Consider the following 24,794-nt stretch of genomic DNA (forward strand, 5'->3'; position numbering starts at 1 on the left):
CAGCTGCCATTGCCTGTGACAGTCGTTGATTCTGCATCACCGACTTGTCCAGATAAGATTCCATCTCAAAACACCGCTCCCAGTAATGATTTATGTGGTGTGGTCTGCATGGAGTTTCAACAAGAACAGGTGAAAGAAAATCTCACAGGGGAGGAATTCTTAGAGGGGCTTCAAGCATTTTCCATCACGGAGGTACCTCATGCCGAGGGTGAAATTCAGTATCAGTGGTTAGCACTGCCTTACACTATTTTAACAGAAACAGACATTCATTCCACCTATTCTCGTGGGCTGTTAGAGGGAATTGCGAAAGGCTATAAATTAATTCCCCAAGATTGGAAAGATCTGGCACATATCCCTGATCAACTTTACAGGGTGGGACAATTTGCAACGCTGGAACTGCCAGCAGTGGGGATGCCTTCTGCTGCAGCCTTTTCAGCGTTCCATCGCTGTGTCACTAAAGCCTTTAAGCAGGTTCCTGATTCAGGTACAGCCACAAAATCATTTACAATGACTCATCAGGCAGCTACAGAATCCTACATACAGTTTATAGAACGGCTGCAAAAAGTTATTCAGCGTCAGGTAGACAGCCCAGAGGCGAGCCCTGAACTCCTAAAGAAATTAGCCTTTGAAAACGCAAATGCAGATTGTAGGAATCCACAGTCAGGGAAACTAGATTCCGGGCCAGCGACATTACCCCGCCCTTAGGAACGTCATTATCTCAGCAGCAGGAAAAAAAAACTAGAAGCAGAGCAGAAAGTAACTCCCAGGAAAACTATCTTTCCTGAAAATCTTTTTCTGACCTTTTCTTTGCTTTACTATCATAAAGAGTATTATTGAGAAGTATAAAGACTGTGAGTGTTTTCTATAGTAAATTAAGGTTAACTGCCGGCCTTCTTTGAATTCTCTGTAAGTGTACAGTCCACAGATAATGATTTGAACTCCCTGCAAAAAGCAGGTAATGATTCCTTTGAAATCTCAGAGTATCGCAGTGCTCTGAAAATGAACATAATATTTTCAAGTTGATAATGCAGTTTATTAGTCCCTAAATTTCAAGTGTTTTACAGCATTTTAAAGCTAGTTTGATAATGTTTAACATCCCAAGAATGGCTTTCATATTAATTTGTGAAGTATTTCTGCATGAATGAATTGTGTGGACGGAACGGAATGTGTTTACAAGCTAGTATGAGAACTGAAGTTTTTTCAGCTTCAGTTCTACAACAATTGCAGCAGTTTATTCAGCATACAAACACAGGAAAATCTCTAACATACTATTTGCATTATTTTAAAATAACACATGAAAACATAAGATGACTACAGGATCAGATTCCCAAGCGGCCATATCAGTCCTACGCTCCCGTCCTCGGACTCAGAATTTAACCCTTGGCTAAGCTATAGCACAAGGAAGCCTGTTTCTCTTATAGAAGCAAAAGATTTTCTTTTTCATTTTGTCCAGCATACTTAATGAATGTTTAATCAGAAGTGATACTAGTTTATTTGCCATGTTTAGATTTAATTTCTGAATTTTATTTTGAACGACGTGAATATTTGGCAGAGTTTTGCAATGAAATAATTTCTTTTTACTTTTTCTACTTTCTTCCTACTGTTTTGCTTTCTGCCCTGTACTATGACATTGTAAGAACAATTAGATTTAATTTCAGGCATTGTTTGATATTGAAAAAGTACTAGTGTTTAAAAGTTTAGAACTTGAAAATGCTAAATCAGTTAAAGGGTTAACAGCAGAAGATCAGAGAGAAGAGGGGGGTTTGAATTACTGTGGGTGAATGCTGAGTGCTTTCTCTAGTCAGCTGAAGAAAAAAAAATAAAGTTTCATTTTGTTTAAACACAGCAGGCAGTTTATGTAGGTTTAAAACATGAAGCAAATGTAATGCTTGCATTAATGATGCAATTCAATAATTGAGATACTTATTTTATATGCATGTGTAATCTGTCCTTTATTTTTTTTTCTCTCTCATTTCTCTTTCGCAGAATGATTGTTGGCTTTCAGCTTGCATTGCCAGTGTACATAATTTGCATTTTTACTGCAATATTCATTTTAGGACAGAGTAGGTTAAGATAGAATCTGTTTCCAAGAGACCAGCAAATCCTTGCTAGTTTCTGATTGATGTCATCTAGTTATGTTATCATTTGCTGGTACTTTTTTTTTTTGTATAAGGATTTGTAGTTTAAGTAAATTAATGTTATACGGTACCAATTTTTAAGTTTCTCTCCCTAATTTCTGTATTTGTTATCTGATCAGCAAGCACACGTGATATTTCTCTCTCATAACACATACTTAATACCTGTTCTTCCTGAATTATCTCCTGCTCCAAACCTCTTTTGCCCTCAACCTTCAATGCTGAACTTTTATACTTTCAAACTTCTTTAATACTGAGCTGAGGTTACTGAAAGTTACAAGCAGTATTAAGTATTAGGTTTTTTTTCTTTTCAAAGTTTCTCCCTTCATTTTACGGGAGGCAATTAAGAGTTAACAACAAGAAAGAAAGAGTGAGAGCGGGGGGGGGGGGGCTAGTGTGGGCAGAACAGCGTTTCTCAAGCAAAAAAATTAGGTTTCGTTTGGTTTAAACAGAGTAGAGAACTCGATTCAATGAATTAATCCTTTAAATTTAGAAACAGATTCCTGAAACAGTTAAAGATACTGAGAATAATATAGCTATAATTTAGCAAGAAAGTTTAATTTTGTTTACAGTGAATAAAAAATCTGTGTCTTGCCAGTATAGAAGTGCGGAGTTGATAAGGTTTTTTTTTTTTTAAAGAAGTTTTGTTTAAATAGAGTGTTATTGGAAATTGTTTAAAAGGTGTATGTATGTGAATAAGACAGAGTTGTGAATGGTAATTATGGGAGAAAAGACAGAGAATTGAGATTGTTTTGAAAGTACAGAGACACATTGAAAAAAGTTATGATTCCTATTCTTTGACAAGCAATCACTGTTAGGGGTTGCTACATTTAATGCAACCCCTCCCCCAAGCTTTTTTTCCTGCAAATCCAAATTGATTTTATTAAATTGTATAGTAGACTTAATTCTAATTTTTTCCTGTGTGCCAGATTTTAATATTTTCCAGATTGACAGCCTTCCTGCCATGAGAGATGTGAACATGAACACTTTGCAGCTTATTTTTTTTCATTTTTAAACAGAATTCTGATTTTTGTTTTCTACTGGATCGATCCAAAAAAATTTTTTTTCACATTTTCCAAACTTTTTTTTCACATTTTTCAAATATTTTTTTTCACACATCTTTTGATTTTTGATCTTTGATCTAATTTTATTTCTGATACATCTTGATATGAATTTTGAGCTCCAATTATGTGTTATCTGTTGTCTGTTTGATGTTAAGAAGATGAATATGTGTTCATTGTTTGCCTTCTGTCTTCTGTGCTATGTGTATGTCCTGACACCTGAAACATTGCTGTGAGTGAAATATATGTTTTTATGTAATTGTCTATACACTTAAGTTGTTTCTTCATTGTTTTTAATAATAAAGTGGGAAAACATTATATAAGATTAGTATAGTAGAGTTATAGCCATGATAAAATTTTCTCATTAATTAATTTGAATTTGACTGAATACACCATTGATTTTCAGAAATCATCCCTTCAAGCCTTTTCCATGCCTTTGCCACAGAGGACATCCTGCAGCCATCATTAGGAACTGCACTGTTGATACTTTTTGCCTAATTTTCTCTTTGCATTTGTTTTGCTCTAGATGTGTTTCCCTTGCTTAGATGAGAACCTGTTATCCTTCTGACACTACAATCAGCCCTCCAAAGGTTGCACACACCAACTTTACATTGCTCACATTAGGAGCCACTTACATGCTAATGCTATCTGGCAAATGGATGTTACTCACTATTCTCCTTTTGCCCCTTGGAAATTTTTACATGTAACCATTGACACTTTCTCGCATTTTCTATGGGTCTCCCCCCAAAAAAAGGGGAGGCCACCAAGCATGTTATTAATCACTGTATAAGAACCTTTTCGGTCATGGGATTGCCTTCTGTTTTAAAAACTGATAATGGCTCTGCTCATAACAGCCATTCCTTCACTGATTTTTGTCAACATTGGAACATCAAACACATATTTGGCATCCCTTACCACTCCACTCACTGACAGGCTGTCGTGGAGTAAGACAGCCTTTGACAAACACAAACTAAAAGCAGGAATTGCCCCTAGTACTGTTTACCTTAAATCATTTAAACATATCATATTCCAATCAGGCCACAGCTGTGGACAATCATTTTGGGAACAGGATTAGCAATCCATAACCATCAGTTTTGTATAGAATGTTATCTAACTCTGTTTAGCATGATCCTGTCCCCTTGTTAACATGGGGAAGAGGATATGCTACTGTGCTTTCTCCCTCAGGTCCAGTCTGGGTTCCTTAAGCCGTGGAGAGATGGCGTAGCACCAAGAACTGCAGAATCCGATTCCAAACTTCTCCCTGAGTCTTCACAACCCCCAATCCACACAGCTCCTGGAACAGCAGGGACTTGAAAAAAAAAAACACAAAACTCCAGAGAACTTTTTGCTTGCTACATTTTCTTGCTTGAACGCCAATTCATTGACAATTGTGATGTGCATCTTGTTATTCTGCATTCTCCCTCCTGCCACGGCAATATCTGAACAAGAACTATTGGCAATCCAATATGTACATTACCGATGCACAGACTTTATCACAACTATTGAACCAAACAGATTGCTGGGTTTGCATGCACATGCCAACCCATTCCAGAGAAGGACTATTGATGCATGCAGTTCTTTTTAACCTATCAGGATGGACTACTTACCCGTGGACTTACAGAGCGGTCTTTATAAATTCACCAGTCAATTACACAGTAATGCATTTGGATAGTAGGGTACAAGAGAATGCTGTTTTTTGTTGGGATTATTACTAATGACAGTATCACAGGGCTCAGGATAGGGAAATACCCATATTGCATTCACACATTCATCCTGCACCACAACATGTCCAGAATACACTCCTTCCTTAATGTAACCATTACTGAACACAAGTACAATTTCATAACATCTGACTTGGCAGGTCTCAGAAAGACAATTCTCATTGTATTACTTTGTATTGTTATTTTAATATGTTGCTGTTGCTGTATTCATTGCTTACCCAATTTTGCTAACATACTTTTACCTAATTCACTACGTTAGGATTTCCTTTAAATTTAAAAAGAAAAGGTGAGATGTTGATATGCAAGCCTTTTCTCTTCTGTTGGCAAACCACGGAGGCTGAAGGGCCTGCATTAGCACTCCTCACTGAAAGGCCTACATTAGCACTTTTCGCTGAATCTGCATAAACATTCTCAGCATTTTGCTTATCTCGTTCTGAACAGACACAGAGTCTGCATTTCTTAAGCTCTTGTTTTTACAGGCTTACTCTTAGTACAAATAACCTTCTGCCCTAGATACAGTATGATCGCTTGACATAGAAACCGGCACAGCATGAGAGATTGTAGCCATAGCAACGTAGGCATGCACGCAGACAACATGTACCAGCACGTAGGATGTATTAACCAATCATATATTGTATAGTAGATTCTGTGGAATTCTGTAACTCGATATAATAAAAACAACATCCTCAGAGGAAGATCAGAGGATGATGGCCCCATAAGAATCCTGTCCGACATGCCTCTCCTTTCCCTGCGTCTAATGCGTCGCTACAAGATGCCTTGAGCCAGGCCCATCTACGGGCAGTGATTCCAGCTGCTGCTGCTCTGGAAGCAGTCTCAAAATTATCATAGACTGCTCTCACCTCATGTTTACCCGCCTCTAGTCCCTTGTTGATCACAGCTTGTGCTGGTTCCTGGAATTGTGTGAGTAAGAATGTAACAAATTCTTCCATTTGTTTCCAGAGGTTCCTCTGGTATTGTGTGATGTACAGCTGGTAGGCAGAAATTTTGGTGTTTATCATGGAACTCTGATAGACCTTTTTGCCTAATGAGTCCAGGAATCTATGGTCCTTACCAGGTGGGGTCGATGAGTGTGGACGCACACGTTTGGATTTTTTCTGTGCAGACTCCACTACCACAGACTGGTGTGGTAATTGCTGTTTCTGGTAGCCTGGAGCTGGCTGGACTATGTAAGTAGTGTCTACACGTTTGTTCACTGCAGGAACAGAAGATGGATGTTCCCAAATTCGTCGTTGGAGATCCAATAGGACTTCATGGACTGGCACGGCCAGTACTTGTTTGGGTGGGTCAACAAACTGTAAAACTTCAAGGGTTTGTGCCCTGGTATCTTCCTCTGCTGTGAGTTTGAATGGGATAGAGTCAGCCATGCCTTGGATGAATGAGGAAAATGATAGATCATCTGGGGGTGACTTATTTCTCTGATCCGGAGAATAAGGATCAGACATGAATTCCTCAGAAGAAATTACAGAGTGCTGCTCATCCCAAGAATCCTCAGAGTATTCTCTGTAAGGAGATTTTGGTGTTGAATTAGGTGGGAAGTGAAGGCCTGAAGGGCTTGGCTGTGGATCATCGCTGGAAAATATTGTAGAAGTGTCTTGTGGCTTCATAGATGGTAGAGTATCGATAACATTCTGGTACCTTTGCAAAAGGCGTCGATAGAAAGCCTGATCCTGAACTTCTGGAGGCTCGTATAAAGGTTGCGTCGATGGTATCTAGGTTATCCTCGACATTGTCATCAGTGGAAGTGTCACAGAAGTCATCAACATCGATGGAATAGAGAACGTCATCGAAGGGCCCAATGGAATATGGACGAAAATTGATGTTGATGACATCAAGAGCCTCGGTGTAGTAGTAATGGAATCGATCAGTGTCCTCTCTGCCAACGAAGGCACCGGCATCGGTGGGGCCCACCGGCATCGGTACTACTACCGACATCGATACTGGATGTATCGGCGGAATCGCAGGAACAGCTTGCTCTTGAAGAGCCTGGATGACCGCTTGTCTTATTAAAATAGACAATTCCGGCTGTACAACTGATGTAGTCAGCGCAGTTGTAAGCGGTGGCAGTAAGGAGACATCCTGCGACGAAGTGTGAGGAGTGTCTGGAATCAGCGGAGATAATGGCCCAGGCGCCGAAGGTGCCGGTGTTTCCTGTTCTCGGGGCCGCTTCGCCATCGATTCGTCTTGGGATATCGATGTGGAGGATGACGGACGTTGATGCTTGGATTTTAGATGGTCCGCCGACTTCGTCGATAGCACTGACGATGGTGAGGACGGGCGATCACCGGATCCGTCCGGACACGGCTTTTTAACTAGTGCTCGTATGGTCACTCCAGCCGGAGACAACCTCGATGATTTGGAAGGAGAGGGCATTAACTGGAGTTGGAACAAATGTTCCATCTTCTCCTGTCTGGCCTTCCATCCCTTTGCTGTCATTTCCGCACATTTGGGACCTGTACTCACATCGTGTTTTTCTCCGAGGCAGAGTACACACTCCAAATGTGGATCGGTTATCGACATATTTCTATTGCAAACAGGGCACTTTTTGAAGCCCGTTGCCATTTTGGGATCGACGGCTGTCGATGGATGTGAATTCGTGAGAAGGGATTTCTTGAAAAATGAGAAATCAAGGAAACTGTACTCACCAGCCGGTGAGAATAAACCGCGAGAGACTTCTATGAGAGAGAATATCAAGGATATCGAGAAATATGACTGTCAGTCACAAAAGACTTCGTGAAGAACGCAACGGCTCCAGTCCCGCGATGCGTGAGGCAGCACGGAAAAGCGAAGACTGAAGAGAGACACCTGTGTCAGAGAATATCATAGCATGCTGGGCATGCTCAGTGGCCTCACACGGCCAGTCAAAAGTTTCTAGAAACTTTGAAAGAAAGATTTCCCGCGCTGGGCTCAGTCGGTGACGTCACCCATATGTGAGGACTAGCATCCTGCTTGTCCTTGGATAAACACTGTGGATCCCTAAAAGGCTAGAGGAGGGAATAAATAAAAAAGCTTAATCAGCAAGGAGCAGCAGTTACTACCCTTAAGAGAAACATGGGGGTAACCTGCACGGAACAGCAGTAACTGCCTTGGGAAGCTTGCTGGGCAGACTTTATGGACTATTTTGGTCTTTTTCTGCCGTCATTACTATCTTACTATGTACCAGCAAGGCCCAGACAAATGTGGTTCTTGAACCTAGTACAACTGTCCATCAGCCCCCTGATCCATCTAGAGACCAATCTGTCTTTATTAACTCAAGAGGGTCATCTATATCATCCAAACCTTCATTTTCTTAACTCGACAACCTACATTTTGAGTGTTCACTGATAGCGTCACCCTCTTTACCCAAGGAAGTTGAAGATATAATAGTATCCACCAGGAAGCCCTCGACTAGAAGAGCTTATGGTTTTAAATGGAAATTGTTCTTGCCCTGGTGTCAAACCTCCTTGGGTCCAGTTCACTGCTTTAGTACTTGCTCTTCTTTCCCTCCTCAGCACCTTGTCTGAAAATACAACTCAATGCCACAGTAGCCTAACATTCAGATAGAGGGTACATTGATCTTCCCTCATCCTTTAGTGTCAAAGTTTATGAAAGGCTTGTGGTATATTAAACCTCCGATGGCCAAACCACCTGTTCCTTGGGACCTTAATGTGGTTCTAGTTCAACTTATTAAGCTATCTTTCAAGCCACTGGCTTTTCTGAAGTTTCTCACATGGAAAGTTTTATTCCTGGATGTGGTCACATCAACCAGAAGAGACAGTGAGCTTCATTCTCCTTAAATGTAATACTTCCACAACAGAGTGGTGCTCCGCACCCACCAACGTTTCTACCAAAGGTGATATAAACTTTTCATATAAAATCAAGCCATTGTGTTACCTACTTGTGAGGCCATATGCGCATGAAAGTGAAAAAGCCCTTCATTGGACTGAAAAAGAGCTTTGGCTTTCTACAGGGAAAGAACTTGGCCACACAGTCAGGCCTCGTAACTATTCATCTTTTACGATCCTAACCAAATGGGCATAGCAGTTGCCAAAAATACTTTGTTCAATTGGCTAGCAGACTGTATTGCGCATTGTTATGTGCTAGCTGGCCTCCAGATTACAGACTCAGTTAAGGCTCATCAAGTGAGATCCATGGCTGTATTAGTGGCTCGTCTGTGAACTATACCACTTAAATGCACACCTTTAAGTCCCATTACTGTCTGAACAATCCATCAAAAATTAACAGTAAATTTGGACAAACAGTGTGATGAAGCATGTTCTCCCATGGTGGGATCTTGGTGGCTTTTTCACTATGTACTCCACTGCAACCTTCAGCTTGGGACTCCCCATGTCATAGTTAATTCAGCCCTGCTTGTTGACAGAGAAATCAAGTTTGCTTATTGTAAACGTTTTCCATAGATAGTAGCATGAATTAGCCATGCTAAATAACCACCCACCTCCCTGGACTACCTGGCTAGACTTGGCTGTAAAATTGTTTAATGGGGTTCAAGAGGCAACACCTGTACACAAAAAGTAGAGCAAAAGCTCTTATAAGCTAAGAAAGGTCTGTTTGACACCAGATGACAGCACCACACATCATGGCTAATTCATTTGCTTTATGTCCATGAAAGCCACTTTACATATTTTGCAACCATATATCAGTGTATATATTCAGGCCCTTACTGAATAAAGCTCGTTTGGACTCAAATTAAAAACATGACTTGTCAATAACTTGGTAACATCTATTGAAAAAGGCCATCAGGAGATGGGAACACATTGAGAACTCATGGTTTTCAGGCCCAGTTCTTCCACCATCTGTGGGTCACTTCTTCCTAAGTTTACCTAATGGTAAATAACAACCACATATTCCTTTTCTCCTGTCCTCTTAACCATGTGTTTAGACAGTGCAACAGACTATAGCCACAGGTAACTACATATTTCTGAAGCGCTTTTACTGAAAAGTTAAAAAATTGTTTAGATGAAATGTTATACTTAAACAGCCATTGTCATTACTCTCAAAATCATTGAGACTGAGGATACATGACACTTCTTACACAGGCTATCTGAGTCTTTGACTCTTGAAGCTGACACTCCAAGTCCCTCTTGTTACACACAACTGTAGCCAGCTCGGCTTCTTTGGCATATAGTTGAGCTTCAAGATCTCTTAGATGACCCAATGCCAGATTCAACTCAGTTTCTTTTTTACAATTTCTGCAAAAGATGAAAACAAATATACTATGAGCATACACTCCTTGAAAGCTCATTTACACTGAATTGTAAGAAGCAAGAGCAGTATTAACCAAAGGATATTGCTCAGCTTCCAAAACTCAAATGTAAAATCCATTTAATCAATTAGTAGGAATATTATCAATAGTCGCTAGAGATTAAACTCCATCCAACTTAAAAACTTTTGTACACAGGTAAAACCAAATAAAATTGCCATACAACATATTTACTGTATCATTTATTTGAAGTTAAAGCAGATTTAGCTAATTTGTAATATCAATTTGCCTGTCTCTTGTGACTATCTTCCTCTGTGGGGTTTAATCCCAGGACTCTGTTCTTCTACAACTTAATACAGTAGTGTTTGTATTTCATACCTTTTTCTGTTTTATTAAAAAAATGAACAGCTGGGCATCCAGTTTTTAAGGCCTCTTTCCCCGAGTCCACGCTTTAGTTGCTTCTGCTATATTTAACCAAAGCAGTACCAGTATACTTAGATTCATGATGGTGGGAATGGATAAGAAAAAAATTTCACACACACTAATAGCTACTCAGGATATAAACAAAAATACTGAAAAATGTGAAATCTCCGATTGCTTCAACCCAAACCTGCATCACCTAAAATACTTTTAGTTAGTACAACTACCTTTTTAGCACGTTTTAACATTACAATTAATTACTACCTCTATCCACAAAAATTACTCTAATGCAGCTGCACAAACTCACAAGATTTGTTGAAGCAACATTTAGAAAGCTATAGGATTTACCATTTATATGCAGCAAAAGACAAACATGACAGTTTTGGTTATACTTTTTTTTAGGCTAGCTTTTGCAATCGAAACATCCAATCCACAATGAAAAGACACAAAAGTTTAGCAATAATACCCAGCAGGAAAATCATTACGGGCTGCAAAGTGACTTACGTGCTTAAGTAACACTTTAAAAGTCAACCGGAAGTGAATGCACATGGACGTACATCATTTTTCCCATGTACTTTTACAAATACTGGGAGTAGGCATTCCAGGAGTAAGAGCTGGGGCAGAGATGACTTGCATGCAAACTTTTGAAAATATGAAATGTTACCATATACAAGTTATGCCCTGCTTGGAACAGATGTAACTTTGTGCCCAGACAATTTTGCATATATCCAACCAATTAGATAAGGATTTTCACAGCAAACTTACACACATAAGTTCACTTTGAAAATCCTCCGTAAAGTCTGTGTGCGCTTAGTAGGGAGTTTTAAAATTACTCTATAAACAAGTTCACTGTTAGTGAATTCTGAATGCAATGTATCCATGACAAACAAACATTACCTGATAATTTATGAACCAGTTTTAGAATTACTACTCCTGGCTGTCCTCTTACTTGCTGGGACCCTCAGAGAACAGGAGCTAAGAATAAAAAACTTACAGTTCTTCATGTCTATGTACTCCAAACTGAAGATACAGAGCTTTTAACTAGATGTTATTTATTTCCTGGAAGTAAGACCAGGTAACAATGTAAGACATGTATGCAAATCATTTCAACACAACTTTCAGATTGATTACTGGTTTTTTTTATACTATGCTTCACCTGGGCAGTTGTCTTTCACTCATGTCCTGATCGCCTTCAAGACGTTTTTCAGGAAATATAAAATAAAAAGGCAGAATCTTATGTTTCATATTCAGCTAATCTGGGATTGTCTGATGTCATAATAAATATAGTTAAACAGATGGCAAATTGTTGATGGCAAAACAATGGGAAAGATAATGAACCTCAACCTCAGACATGAAAACAACAAAAGCCTCTTCAAAGGAAACCCAGATTTATATAAAACTTGTGGCAGGAATTTTTTTTTTCTGATAACCCAATTCCCACTGATATTTAGAAAGATATGATAAAGGTATCCTGCTGAAGGGTAAAGAACTTGGGCAAATGCTATACCCTTCAAGCTTCACACCTCAAAGATTAATGCACCATGTATTTCTAGTAACTATACTATTATAAAATTGAGATCACATCAACAACGTAATATTTTATCCAGGGCTAGCTAAGTAACGGGAATATACCGTATACCATCATCTATAACAGGAGTGAGCCGCAGCCCCCCTTCCATTCATGCGATTAGGGTCCTCCAAGATGTGTGTGTGTGTACCGTATGTATATGCAGGTATTCACCAGTCAGCCACACTGCCAACCAGTGGCTCAAAGCCCCCATTTTGCTTCTCTTCAAATTGCTGAAAGGAGCAAGCTTACACATACACACAGAAACAGATACCATGTACCCAGACAGACAAGAGAAAAATAGATACCCAGACAAACACAGGAGACCCCAAACACAGTTACCTCATACCCAGACACCCCAAAAAGACAGACACCCCATCCCCAGATAGAAGGCAGACTCACAATGAAAACAGTCACACAGAAAACCCCACAAAGGCCACAGACACAAAACACCCAGACAGATACAGACATACACACCACACCCAGATACCCCACAAACAGGCTGATACAGTAAAGTTCGCAGGAGAGCCAGCGAGCGCCCAGTGTCCTGTGCGGGCGATTCAGTAAACTAAAATATTTAAATTAGGGCCGGCAGTAAAAAGAGGCACTAGGGACACTAACGCATCCCTAGCGCCTCTTTTTGGACAGGAGTGGCAGCTGTCAGCGGGTTTGACAGCCGACGCTCAATTTTGCCGGCATTGGTTCTCGAGCCCGCTGATAGCCACGGGTTCGGAAACTAGATGCCGGCAAAATTGAGCGTCCAGTTTTCAACCCGCGAGCAATATCGCCATGATATTAAGTCGGAGGGTACACAGAAAAGCAGTTTTTACTGCTTTTCTGTGCACTTTCCCGGTGCCGGCAGAAATTAGCGCCTACCTTTGGGCAGGCGCTAATTTCTGAAAGTAAAATGTGCGGTTTGGCTGCACATTTTACTTTCTGTATCGCGCGGGAATGACTAATAGCACCCACAACATGCATTTGCATGTTGTGGGCGCTATTAGTCTCGGGGGGGGGGGGGGGGGGGGTTGGACACGCGTTTTCAACATGCTATTACCCCTTACTGAATAAGTGGTAAAGGTAGCGTGTCGAAAACTGTACTGTATCGGCCTGAAAGACAGAACAGACACCACAGACAGAAAACAGAGAGGCATAGATACACCACATCCTCACAGAGAGACAAGCAGACAGACCACCTCACACACAGAGATATAGACCACATTATACAGACAAATGTACACCAGACAAACAGATCTACCACAATAGTAAGGACTGGAAATTTTTCATAAAACTTAGGTGCCAGCCCAAATTTTTCAGGAACTGAGAAACTCCATTCCATGCTGCTTTTTTGTCCCCGTTTTCACTAATTTTTCCTATTTTTCTATTTTCGTACTTTTCTTTATTTTCTCATGTTTTGATTTGTTTATATAAAACTTTTCGCCTTTATTCTTCCTTCCCCACTTCGTCATTCTCTCTGGCCTCATTTCTCATTCTTTTCTCCAACCACACCACTTTTTTTTTCATCTGGCAGGCAACAGCAGTGATCCTTCTCTCTGGGAAGGGACCCGGCAGCAGATCCTCCCCATCCTGAGTTTTTTCTGACCTACTTCTCAAGCTTACTTCTATTTTTAGGTGTTTTGGATGCACCCTCTGCTTGCACAACTATTCACATTGTAGTGAATTTTCAAAAGTTACGTGTGTAAAAAGTAGTGTTTAAAGTATCATATATCGTAGCAATTTTCAAAAGTCATTTTACATGCTGACCTCCATTATGTTCATTGGTGCTCACAAGTGAGACAGGGGTCAACCCTACTACATTAAAGAACAATTTAACTAAAGGCTGGAATGAGGCATTAATCCAAGGTAAACTAATATGGGTGAAATTACACGTGACTGAAAATATAAGTAAATGTCAAATGGAATAATTGAGAGAGTCTATCATAACTCACAAATTAAAATTAAATTTTGTAATTTTCATTGTAATTTGTGAGTTACGATAGACTCTCAATTATTCCATTTGACCAATACAATCCAATACAGTTTGATTATTTTGTGGAAAGATTCTATAGGATTTTCCATTGTTAGCTGAAAGCTGCAATTTTATCACGTGTCTGAACCTTTCTATGTAGTTGTCTTCCATCAGAATCCACCAAGAAGAGAAAACAGTAAATTAAACTACATAGTTTTTCAAAAGACAGGATAAAAATCACAGCTTTCCAGTAGACAGAGGAAAATCATATATAGCTATTTCCATCAAAGACTGCAGTTTTAAAAACCTATAGAATAGTCACAATATCAAACCAGCAGTCAAGAACAGCTCTGTGGTGATTATGGACACAAAACTACTTAAGAGAGGTTTACAGTCAGCTTTCAAAATATATGCTACAGGAAAAACTTACTGATGAACCCACACAGGCATACACTAAACTGAAAAATCTTAACACTTCCAAAGTACAGCCTGAGCTGAAAAAACAATCTCTGCTTGGTACCTTGTACATGCTACCTATAATCCATGAACCAGGAAACTTTGGCAGATCAATTATTTCCAGTAATGGCATACTCACAGAGGAAATATCTGGACTAAGAGGGGATTTACAAAGTCTTAGTACACAACCCCAACAGGTTTATACAAGACACCACAGATTTTGGACTCTGACACTTCCAGGTTAAAGCACCTTTTAAGCTTTTAACCCGTACGCTCTATGGTAACACTTTATATTTATTTCCTGCCTTATCTTCTTTCCAGCTTGTTGCAAGCTTCCAAGTTCTCGTTCCCTGTTGATTGTAACTTTTTGACCTATTTCCTACCTATTGTTATCTTTCGTTTACTTGAATTGTCACTCCAGTTATAACCTTGTTAAATGTAAACCAATCCGATATGGTTATTTACTATGAAGGTCGGTATAAAAAACTGTTAAATAAATAAAATAAATTTTATGAACTGGTAAAAGAACGCTGAGCAACTAGCATCTGACATTCTCCTGGTCACAATGGATGTAGAATCATTATACAGCAACATTCCTTAGGCAGATGACATCACTGCATATTACAAATGTCTAAAGACATCCACTCTGGACCACCAGTACACATCGGAAACTAATACTATATCAATTAAATACATTTTGACCTATAACTACTTCAAGCTTCAAAGACAATCCTAAGTTTGCTGGTTGCTAGCCTCACAGTATCCCCCCCTGCCCCAGCATGATTCAAAAGGGCAAACCACCACTGTCCATCCAGCGCACCCACCCCCAAAAGATGAGGAGCCCCAAACTGAGCAGTCTTCCCTCACAGGGAAGCCAATCTATCAAACTACCATACCCTCTCTCTCTCTCTCTCTGCACCGCTTTCAGTTCCACCATGCCTCCCCTGAGATGGAATGATGAGAACTGCAAACAAAACTCAAAGCACAGTCGCACTACAGATCAACAGAAGCAACATATTCTCCGTTCCACTCTTCTCAGATCACCCCCAACGTTCCACCTGCTCACCTGACCTCCGCTGCACATTGAGCAGAAGATTCTATTGCACAGTCCACAAGAACCCAAGGTGGCAGCTCCCAATACAGAGCCCAGTACTGTGCACCTGAAGCTGGGATCACATACATCACTCTACACTCTTCCACACCAAACCTATGCATTGTCCATAAGGTCCCCCAGCCTCACAAGGTCCCTCTGCAGCTGCCCACAATCTGTGACCATGCCAATATCCCTGGACAAATTATCCAGAAATATGTCAAACACCAGAAGTCCCAGCATTGATCCCTGTAGGACACCACTAATGACCTTTTTCCATTTGGGAAGCAGACCGTCCAATCCCACCCTCCATATCCCATACTTCAACCAGCCAGCAATCTCCCATCCCATGACTCAATTCCCTGAGCAGTCTCCCCATAGGGCACCCCACCAAACACACACCATACCAACAACCAATTCACCTTTATCCATGTGTATCTACACCCTCAAATAGATCTTTATGGCAAGACCTGCTAAAACAATGTTTGCTCTTCACAATTAAGTCATGTTCATCTAATTGGCCAGTAATTTTATTTTTAAGAATAATTTCTACCATTTTGCCCAGTGCCAAAGTCAGGCTCACCAGTCTAGTTTCCTGGATATTCCCAGAGCCCTTTTTAACAATCGGTGTTGCACTGGCCACCCTGCAGTCTTTAAATATTGTGGCTGTTTTAAATGTTACTAGAAACAGATTTGCAATTTCATGTTTGAGTTCTTTTGGGACTCTGGTGTGGACAGCATCCAGTCCTGGTGATTTATTAATGTTTGTTAATTTGTTCTGTTACATCTTCCATTATCATCCAGATTTGCTTTAGCTGACCATAATCACCACCATCAAAGAATGTTTCCAGTGTATGTGCCCAGCATCCTCCTCAGTAAAGACAAAGGCAAAGAATTCAGTTTTTCTGCTATTTCTTTTTTCTCCCTAAGCAATCATAGAAACAAAGTTTCACACTTTTTTTCCCCTCATACTTATCTGTTTCTCTTGGCTCTTAGGAACCTTTTGGTTCTATTTCCCTTCCACCCCCATCCTTTCACTTGAAAGTTTTTTATTATTAGTTTTTAACTGCATGGCAAGCTTCTCAAATTTTCTCTTAGCCTCCCTTGTTTTACATCTAACTTGCCAGTGTTATATTCTTGCTTTCCACATTTAGTCTCCTTTCCAGATTTTTCAAAGATGCCCTTTTTGGCTTTAACTGCCTCTTTCACCTTACTGTTAAACTACGCTGGTAGCCACTAGTCTTCCTTCAATATTTATTAATGCACAGAATACATTTTTCTAGGATCCCAAGATGGTATTTTTAAATGTTCACACCTCATGCACACTTTTAATCTTTGCAACCGCTCATACTAGTTTCTTTTTAACTAATTGACTCATTCTAACTCCCCCTTCAGTAGTTTTACTTAATCTCCTCCCACCCCAGTGATTATATCAAATCTGATTGCAAGATGATTGCTATTATTAAAGTGGCCCCACCACAATAATCTCTTGCATGCCATTGAGGATTAATCCAACTAACCCCTTTTCATTGGTTCGAGGATCCGCCTTGCCATGAAACAGTTATGACGTCTAGAAACCAAACCTCTCTGGCATGTCCTAATGGGCCACTGACCCAATCAGTATTGGGGTAAATTAAATTAAGTTGACAAATTTGCTTAATTTCTACTAGCATTTCAAAGTCTGTTTTTTCATCTTGTCATGTAGACAATATTATACACCCATTGTACTCTTACCCATCAGACATTGAATGTCTATCCATAAGGATTCCACAGAGCATTTTGTTTCATGCAGGACTTTTATCCTACTTGAATCTGTGCCATCCTTTACATACAGTGGCACCCCTAGTCTGATCTGCCCTGTCACAATGATATAATTTACACCCTGTATCAGTATCCCATTATTTATCCTCCTTCCACCACATCTCAGATGCCTAAGTATATTTTCTTGTATAACGCCATGCATTCTAACTCTCCTATCTTATTATTCAGACTTCTGGTATTTGCATATAGACATTTTAAAGTATTTTTTAATTTCTATTTGTATTCACAACTTGATTAGCAGAAGATACAGGCAGTATAAGTCTCATTTGCGTGTGCTCTTTATCTACATCCATTTGTGCTACTTAAGCTTTAACCACAACCTCTCTACTGTAATATTATAACGTCCCAGTTTTGCAAATATCTTTGGAAGATACCTCCCTCAGCTATGTGCTTCTGAGTGACTAATAGCTTTCCTTCACGTTCTTAGTGTAAAAGCTGCTCTATCTCCTTTTAAATGTTTGCGCCAGCAGTCTAGTTCTACTCTTGTTACGATGGAGCCCATCCCATTGAAATAGACTCCCCCTTCCCTAGAATGATCCTTGGTTCCTAACTGGCCATATATTGATGGGAAGAGCGAACATAATTTTAGCAGGTCTTGCCATGAAGATCTGTTTTGAGAGTATAGATACACATGACAGAGGTGAGCTGGTTGTTGGTGTGGTGTGTTTTGATTTTTGGACAGTGTTTGATTGTGCCTAAATGTAATCTTCTTTGAAGTGCCTGAAAAAAATGAACATAAATCAAATAAATAAAATCTTTACCCCCAGCCATCTAACTATATTCTTAATGATAGGATCAACAATGATAATGGTAGTCCTAATCCTTCCCTCCTGGATGCACACATCCTTGGAGATGTATCCTTTGTACAAGTGGAGAAGACATCACTTGGAGGGCCAGTCCTAGCTATAGAATTATTTCCTGCCAGACCAAGGTGATTGCTTTTCCAAAAGTAGTACAAAGGCTGCCAGACCAGAGTTGGGAATGCTCTATCATGTCCCTAAAGTAGAACTTCCCAAACCTGTCCTGGGAACCCCACAGCCAGTAGGTTTTCAGGATATCCATAATAAATATGCATGAAATAAGTCTACAAATCATGGAGACAGTATATGCAAATTTCTCTCATTCATAATCACTGTGGATATCCTGAAAATCTAACTAGTTATGGGGTCCCCAGAACAGATTTGGGGAAACTCTGCCCCAGCTCCTCCAGATCTGCCACTTCCACCTCCAAAGATCATTCTGAGAGCCATGAGCTCTTTGCACCGGGAGCACATACACATCTCATCAAGAAGTAGATAGTCATAGCATGCCAACCTTTTCATGGCAGAACTGCACAAAACATTTTGAATGGATGTCAGACTAGACCTTTCAAATATTACCAGTATATTGTCAACATTTTTAACATCAGGACGAAGGGAGAAAAAACAGAAACAATTTAATAACTTTTTACTGTATTTATCCTTTAATCAGGTTCAAAATGACTAGTCTACACAAAAAGTTAACTTTTTGGACACCAGTTTTCATCAACAATGGCCATCTACAAACATCTATTACCAAACAATGGACTGAAAGATGCAGCTGCATTCAGGGTTTCAGTTTCTACCCCTCACATATAAAAACATAATAAATGACTTCAGCTAAAAAAACAAACAGACCCATCTAGTCTCCACAACCCACTGTGTCCCCTTTAGGGTTATTACTGCTATATGCAAGTTTCCCCATACAAGGCTCATTATACATAGCCAAGACACAAAGTATCATTGTATATGCTCTGACCCAAAAGACAGGGACAAACAACTAAAAGTCCTGACCAAATCTAACAAAAAGGCTATAACCCTAAAATCAGCTCCAGAAAACTGCTTCTTCACTTAACACACCCAGAGTAAACCTACTGTAAATACAAAGAATGTAAAACAAAGCATGTACACCTTGTAGTTGTGAAAACAGAAAAACTGGACAACATAGCCCAGAGCTTCCCAAATGTGTTCTGAGGACCCCACAGCCAGTCAGGTTGTCACGAACTCCATAGTGAATATGCATGAGATAAATTTGCATATCATGGAGATTCTATCTCTCATGCATATTCATTGTGAAGATCCTAAAAACCCGATTTGCTGTGGGGTCCCCAGGATAGGTTTGGGAATCCCTGCCATAGCCACTATTCCTGGAGGATGAATAGGGCCCTCATTTTCAGTTTAAACCACTTTTCATTCAGCATTCCCCAGTGGTCTGCATGGCACATTGGTGGGCTGCTGAAAAAAAAAAAAAAAGCACTGGCAAGTGTTACCACCCACAGCAAAAATCAGTTTTGCCCTCATTCTCATCTCCTAAATCAACCAGCTGCTGTCATAAAAAATAAGGGGGTGGGTCAGCATTGCAGCGTCATCTATGGAGGAGTGTTCCCCTCCCCTTGCTTTAACTCCTCCAGCCAGGGGTCATCAGCAAGCAACACATCTTAGTAGCTGCTGCTGACTCCAAATCTATGGGTTTCCCTCTGCAGCTGGAAATACGGGTCCCTACAGTCTTGCGAGACCCACCGAGCTCCATGCAGTTCTAACTGCAAAGGGAAGCCTAAAGAGGAGTCATCAGTAGCAAGTAAGAAGCACCGCTCATCCAACTCCTGCTGACTCCACGCTGAAGAAGTCTCACATGGAGGTGATGTGTATTTTGGGAGAAATGGATCACATTGGGGGGGGGGGGGGGGAGGAAGAAAAGAAGAATAAATGATTGTACCAGCAGCCAAAGGGGTAGGGGAGGAGTAAAGATGAAAAGATGATTGTGACAGAGGGGGTGAAGAAAAATTGTGCCAAGAGGCAAGGAAGGTGAGAAAGAGATTATTGCACTGGGGAGTGGGGAGAGGAAAGATGATTGTATGAAGGGGAGCAGAGATGATAGTTGTGCTGGGGAGGGTGAGAGAAATTATTGTGCCACAGAGTGGGGCGAAGATGATTGCACAAAGGGGTTGAAGAAGAAGATAACTGTGCCGACAGGAGGGTGAGGGAGAGAGGACGACTGCACTGGGGAAGGAAGAGTTGATGATTGCATCAGGGGGAATGGGTGAAGAGAGATGATTGTGCGACTGAGGTGGAGGACAAATGACTTCGTGGAGGTGCACGAGAGATGATCAGGATTGGGAAAAAAATATAGGCACCCATGTCACTAAGTATTCTGGGAGGAAGGAGGTACCTGAAGGGAGAGAAAGGGAAGGAGAAGAGAATGCCTGGCCCTGGAGGGAATGCAAAAAGCAGGAAAAAGTGGATATTGTGCCTGGAAGGAGAGGAAACCAAATGGAAAAATTTTAAAAATGAGCCAAAAGTAAAAAAAAAATAAATTACAAAAATAAAGACCAAATAAAAAAAATTTCCACCAAAATATACTCCAATATTTACCTGCAGAAAGGAGTCATTTATTTCCCCGGCGATTTTCTCTAGTTTTTGTTCTCATCATAATAAATTTCCAGGAAAAAAAGAATAAAAATGAAAATTAAGGTCCCTAAGGATGAGTCACCAAAGCAAAACCCAGTAAAATGCAAGCGTTTAACAAACTCGGAAAGACAACAACATAAATCCCTGCACAAAATGCGAGCACAACTGTGAGTAAAACTGAGTTCGGCCCAACGCACCTTACTGCATCTACCTCTTTGCCAGTATATATCACAAGACCCCACAATTACCCACATGTGAAAGACATCCAGCTTAAGGGGATCCTATTCATGTTCCTCTTCTAAAGTAGAACTGGCAAGTTAAATGTAAAACATTTAGTAAGGCAGACTAAAAGAGAATTTGAAAAGAAACTGACTATAGAGGCAAAAACTCATAATAAAAACTTTTTAAAATATATTCGAAGCAGGAAATCTGCGAGGGAGTCTCTTGGACCATTAGATGATCAAGGGGTTAAAGGGGGACTTAAAGAAGATAAGGCCATCATGGAAAGTCTAAATGAATTCTTTGCTTTGCTGTTTACTGAGGAGGATTTTGGGGAAATACCTGTTCCAGAGACTGTTTTCAAGGGTGAAAATTCATATGAATTGACCCGAATCACGATAAACCAGGAAGATGTAGTAGGCCAGATTGACAAAATGAAGAGTAGCAAATCACCTGGACTGAATGGCATATATTCCAGGGTTCTGAAAGAACTCAAAAATGAAATTTCAGACCTATTACAAGTAATTTGTAACCTATTGTTAAAATTATCCGTTATACCTGAAGATTGAAAGGTGGCCAATGTAACCCCAATATATAAAAACAGCTCCAGAGGTGATCCGGGAAACTATAGACCAGTGAGCCTGACTTCAGTGCTGGGAAAAATCATGGAAACTGTAATAAAGAATAAAATCACAAGTCATATAGATAGACATGATCTAATGGGACACAGCCACCATGGGAAGTTTTGCCTCACAAATCTGCTACATCTTTTTGAAGGGGTAAATGTAGATAAAGGTGAACCAGTGGATGTGATGTATTTGGATTTTCAGAAAGCATTTGACAAAATCCCTCATGAAAGATAGCAAACTAGTTAAAAAAAAAAAACCAAAACAGGAAACACTACGATTAAATGATCTGTTTTTACAGTGGAAAAAGGTAAACAGCAGACTGCCTATACATGATCTGAAAAGGGATATGACAAGTGAAATGATCAAATTTGCAGATGACACAAAATTATTCAAAGTAGTTAAATCATAAGTGAATTGTAATACATTGCAGGAGGACCTGGTGAGACTGGAAGACTAGATGTCCAAATGCAGATGAAATTTAATTTGGACAAGTGCAAGGTAATGCATATAGGGAAAAATAACCCTTGCTGTAGTTACACAGTATTAGTTTCCATATTAGGAGTTACCACCCACTAGTTGTCAGTGGATAACACATTGAAATCATCGGCTCAGTGTGCTGTGGTGGTCAAAAAAGCAAACAATGTTAGGAATTATTAGGAAGGGAATGGTGAATAAAACGGTGAATGTCATAATGCCTCTGTATCGCTCCATGGTGAGACTGCATCTTGAATACTGTGTGCAATTCTGGTCGCCGCATCTCAAAAAAGATTCAGTTGTACTAGAGAAGGTACAGAGAAGAACGACCAAATGATAAAGGGCATAGAATGGCTCCCCTAGGAGGAAAGGCTGTTCAGCTTGGAGAAGAGATATGATAGAGGTCTATAAAATTATGAAAGGACTTGAATGGGTAAGTATGAATCGGTTATTTACTCTTTCAGAAAATAGAAAGACTAGGGGGCATGCCATAAAGTTAGCAACTAGCCCACAAACAAATTAGAGAAAATTATTTTTCACTCAAGGCACAATTAAGCTCTGGAATTCATTGCCAGAGGATGTGGTTAAGGCAGTTGGTGTATCTGGTTTTAAAAACGGTTTGGATAAGTTCCTGGAGAAGTCTATTAAACTGCTATTAATCAATAAGGAATAACCACTGCTTGTTACCAGCATTAGTACCTTGGGATCTATTTAATGTTTGGGTACTTGCCAGGTATTTGTGACTTGGACTGGCCACTGTTGGAAACAGGATACTGGACTTGGACATTTGGTCTGACCCAGAATAGCATATATTAGGTTCTTATGTTATTTAACGTAGAAAACAAAAAGAGATGCTACACTGGCAAAAGAGACCGAAAGTTAAATACAAGAATAAACTTAGACAGACACAAAATTATACATCAGAGGACAGCAATGCAACAGCTCAACAAGGGAACATTTTTCAGAACCAAACCACTGCATCAACCACCTTATGATCAGGATATTAAAAAGTAAAATCAGAACAATCCAAAACCTAAAACATTCAAACACTTCAGAACGCAAATAAAAGGACTTAATAGACTTTTGAAAACTCACATTATCACTAACATCTCTGACCCTTTCCATTGTATTTTCTGGCAAAATGTCATCCCAACTTGCATTGATTTGCTCTATTTTGTCCCCAGGAAGGTAATGTTCTGCTGAAAGCTAAACAGGAAATATATTAAATTAATTCAATAAAAAAGTATCCTATAATTTGTTTTGTTAATCTTTATTTCCTTAGTGTTTACATTAACAAAAAAAAAAAAAAAAAAACAAACAACAATGACAAACACTCCAGGTCCAGGAGCCACAAAGGAGATTCCTTCATTTTTAAGATTAGAATTGATACTAATGGGCAAATCACCATTCCTATAATTTGTGGGTGTTCCAAACCAAAACGTAAGACAGGCTGTTGCTACCGTCGCTGCCAGACATCTCCACTACGCCCACCTTACCGCTTTGGCGACTCCCTCTTTGCCTGTTGGAAGTTTGGCTGCCGCGGCATCCTCCTGCCGTCCTCCTCCGGCGTCCCTGGATCGGCTAGACGCTGCACACCGCCATGTTTCCTCGGAGCCTAAGGGCGCACGTGCAGCCCCGACTGAAGTACCAGCTGTGGTGCGAACCTCAGGGGCGTCCCCCTGAGGTGACGTCATCTCCACCGGATATTTAAGGTCTCTGAAATCGCTAACTAATTGAGTTAGCAAGGGATGGGTTACTCTATCTAAGCTACTCTGCCTCCACGGACTTACCAGGGGTACCTGCTCCTCGGGGGGCCTCACTTTCTCTTTTGCTTTTCAGATCGCAGTCTGGAACCGGTACTCGCTCCTCGAGGGCCCTCGTTCCCGGACTTGCTACTAAATACCACTTCTGCCAGGAAGTCATCGCTGCCTACAACATCAGTGAGTTACCTTCTCTCTCTGAGCGTTCCCTGGAACCAGGTACTCTCTCGAGGGCCTACTCTTTCCAGCTCCTGGGCTACTTCCAAGGAACTATTGTGTGAGTGTTACCATCAAGGTTCTGTTCCTGAACTCTGCATACCCTGCCCACTCACTATGTCCAGTTTCTCTACAGCTCAGCTATCCAGGATCACTGTTCCAGTATCGGAGGGACTACAGCCCAGCTGGGCACTTCAGCTCACTACTGCCATCTCTGGTGGTTCAAAATACTGCTTAATAAAAGAACTAGTGTGTGTCTGTCTCCATACTCTGAGCCTGACCGGTGGTCCCTCTCGGGATCTTTACCCGGGGGCGTGGTCATCTGCTACCGGCTCAAGGATCCACCCACAACTACCTCAAACACCAACACAGGCCTGCCACATTTTTAGCATGATTGGACCTTTATTCTACTTTTTGCTAGACTTTAGAATTCATCTCATGTATTATAGTTCCCAATAAAAAAAACCCAAAATACTGCTCTCTATAGCCTCTTCAAAACTCCTGGAGGACACAGGAGGGCAAAATGGAAAAGCTGTAAAGCTGTTAAAATCAGCATCATATATGCAAGCAAAGCTAAAATAGTTAATTTTGGATCCCCAAGTCTAGTAAGCTATTG

The 24,794-nt window shown here is 40.4% G+C and overlaps 1 protein-coding gene across 7 annotated transcripts in view; it reads right to left on the bottom strand.

Moving 5' to 3' along the window:
- The window catches only part of LOC115074703 (lamin-L(III)-like), a 103,451-nt gene that overhangs the window by 75,912 nt on the left and 2,745 nt on the right, over window positions 1-24,794 (bottom strand). For 5 of the 7 annotated variants that reach the window (XM_029574433.1, XM_029574432.1, XM_029574430.1 and 2 more), the window contains exon 2: window positions 9,968-10,124. In XM_029574433.1, the coding sequence (XP_029430293.1) occupies window positions 9,968-10,124 (157 nt within the window). Of the gene's footprint in view, window positions 1-9,967; window positions 10,125-11,711; window positions 11,991-23,297; window positions 23,409-23,698; window positions 23,716-24,794 lie in introns of those variants that run through there. The other 2 variants (XM_029574436.1, XM_029574435.1) reach the window with 2 other exon arrangements.

The sequence above is a fragment of the Rhinatrema bivittatum genome, chromosome 13 (genome assembly GCF_901001135.1).
Source record: "Rhinatrema bivittatum chromosome 13, aRhiBiv1.1, whole genome shotgun sequence".
Lineage (NCBI taxonomy): Eukaryota > Metazoa > Chordata > Amphibia > Gymnophiona > Rhinatrematidae > Rhinatrema > Rhinatrema bivittatum.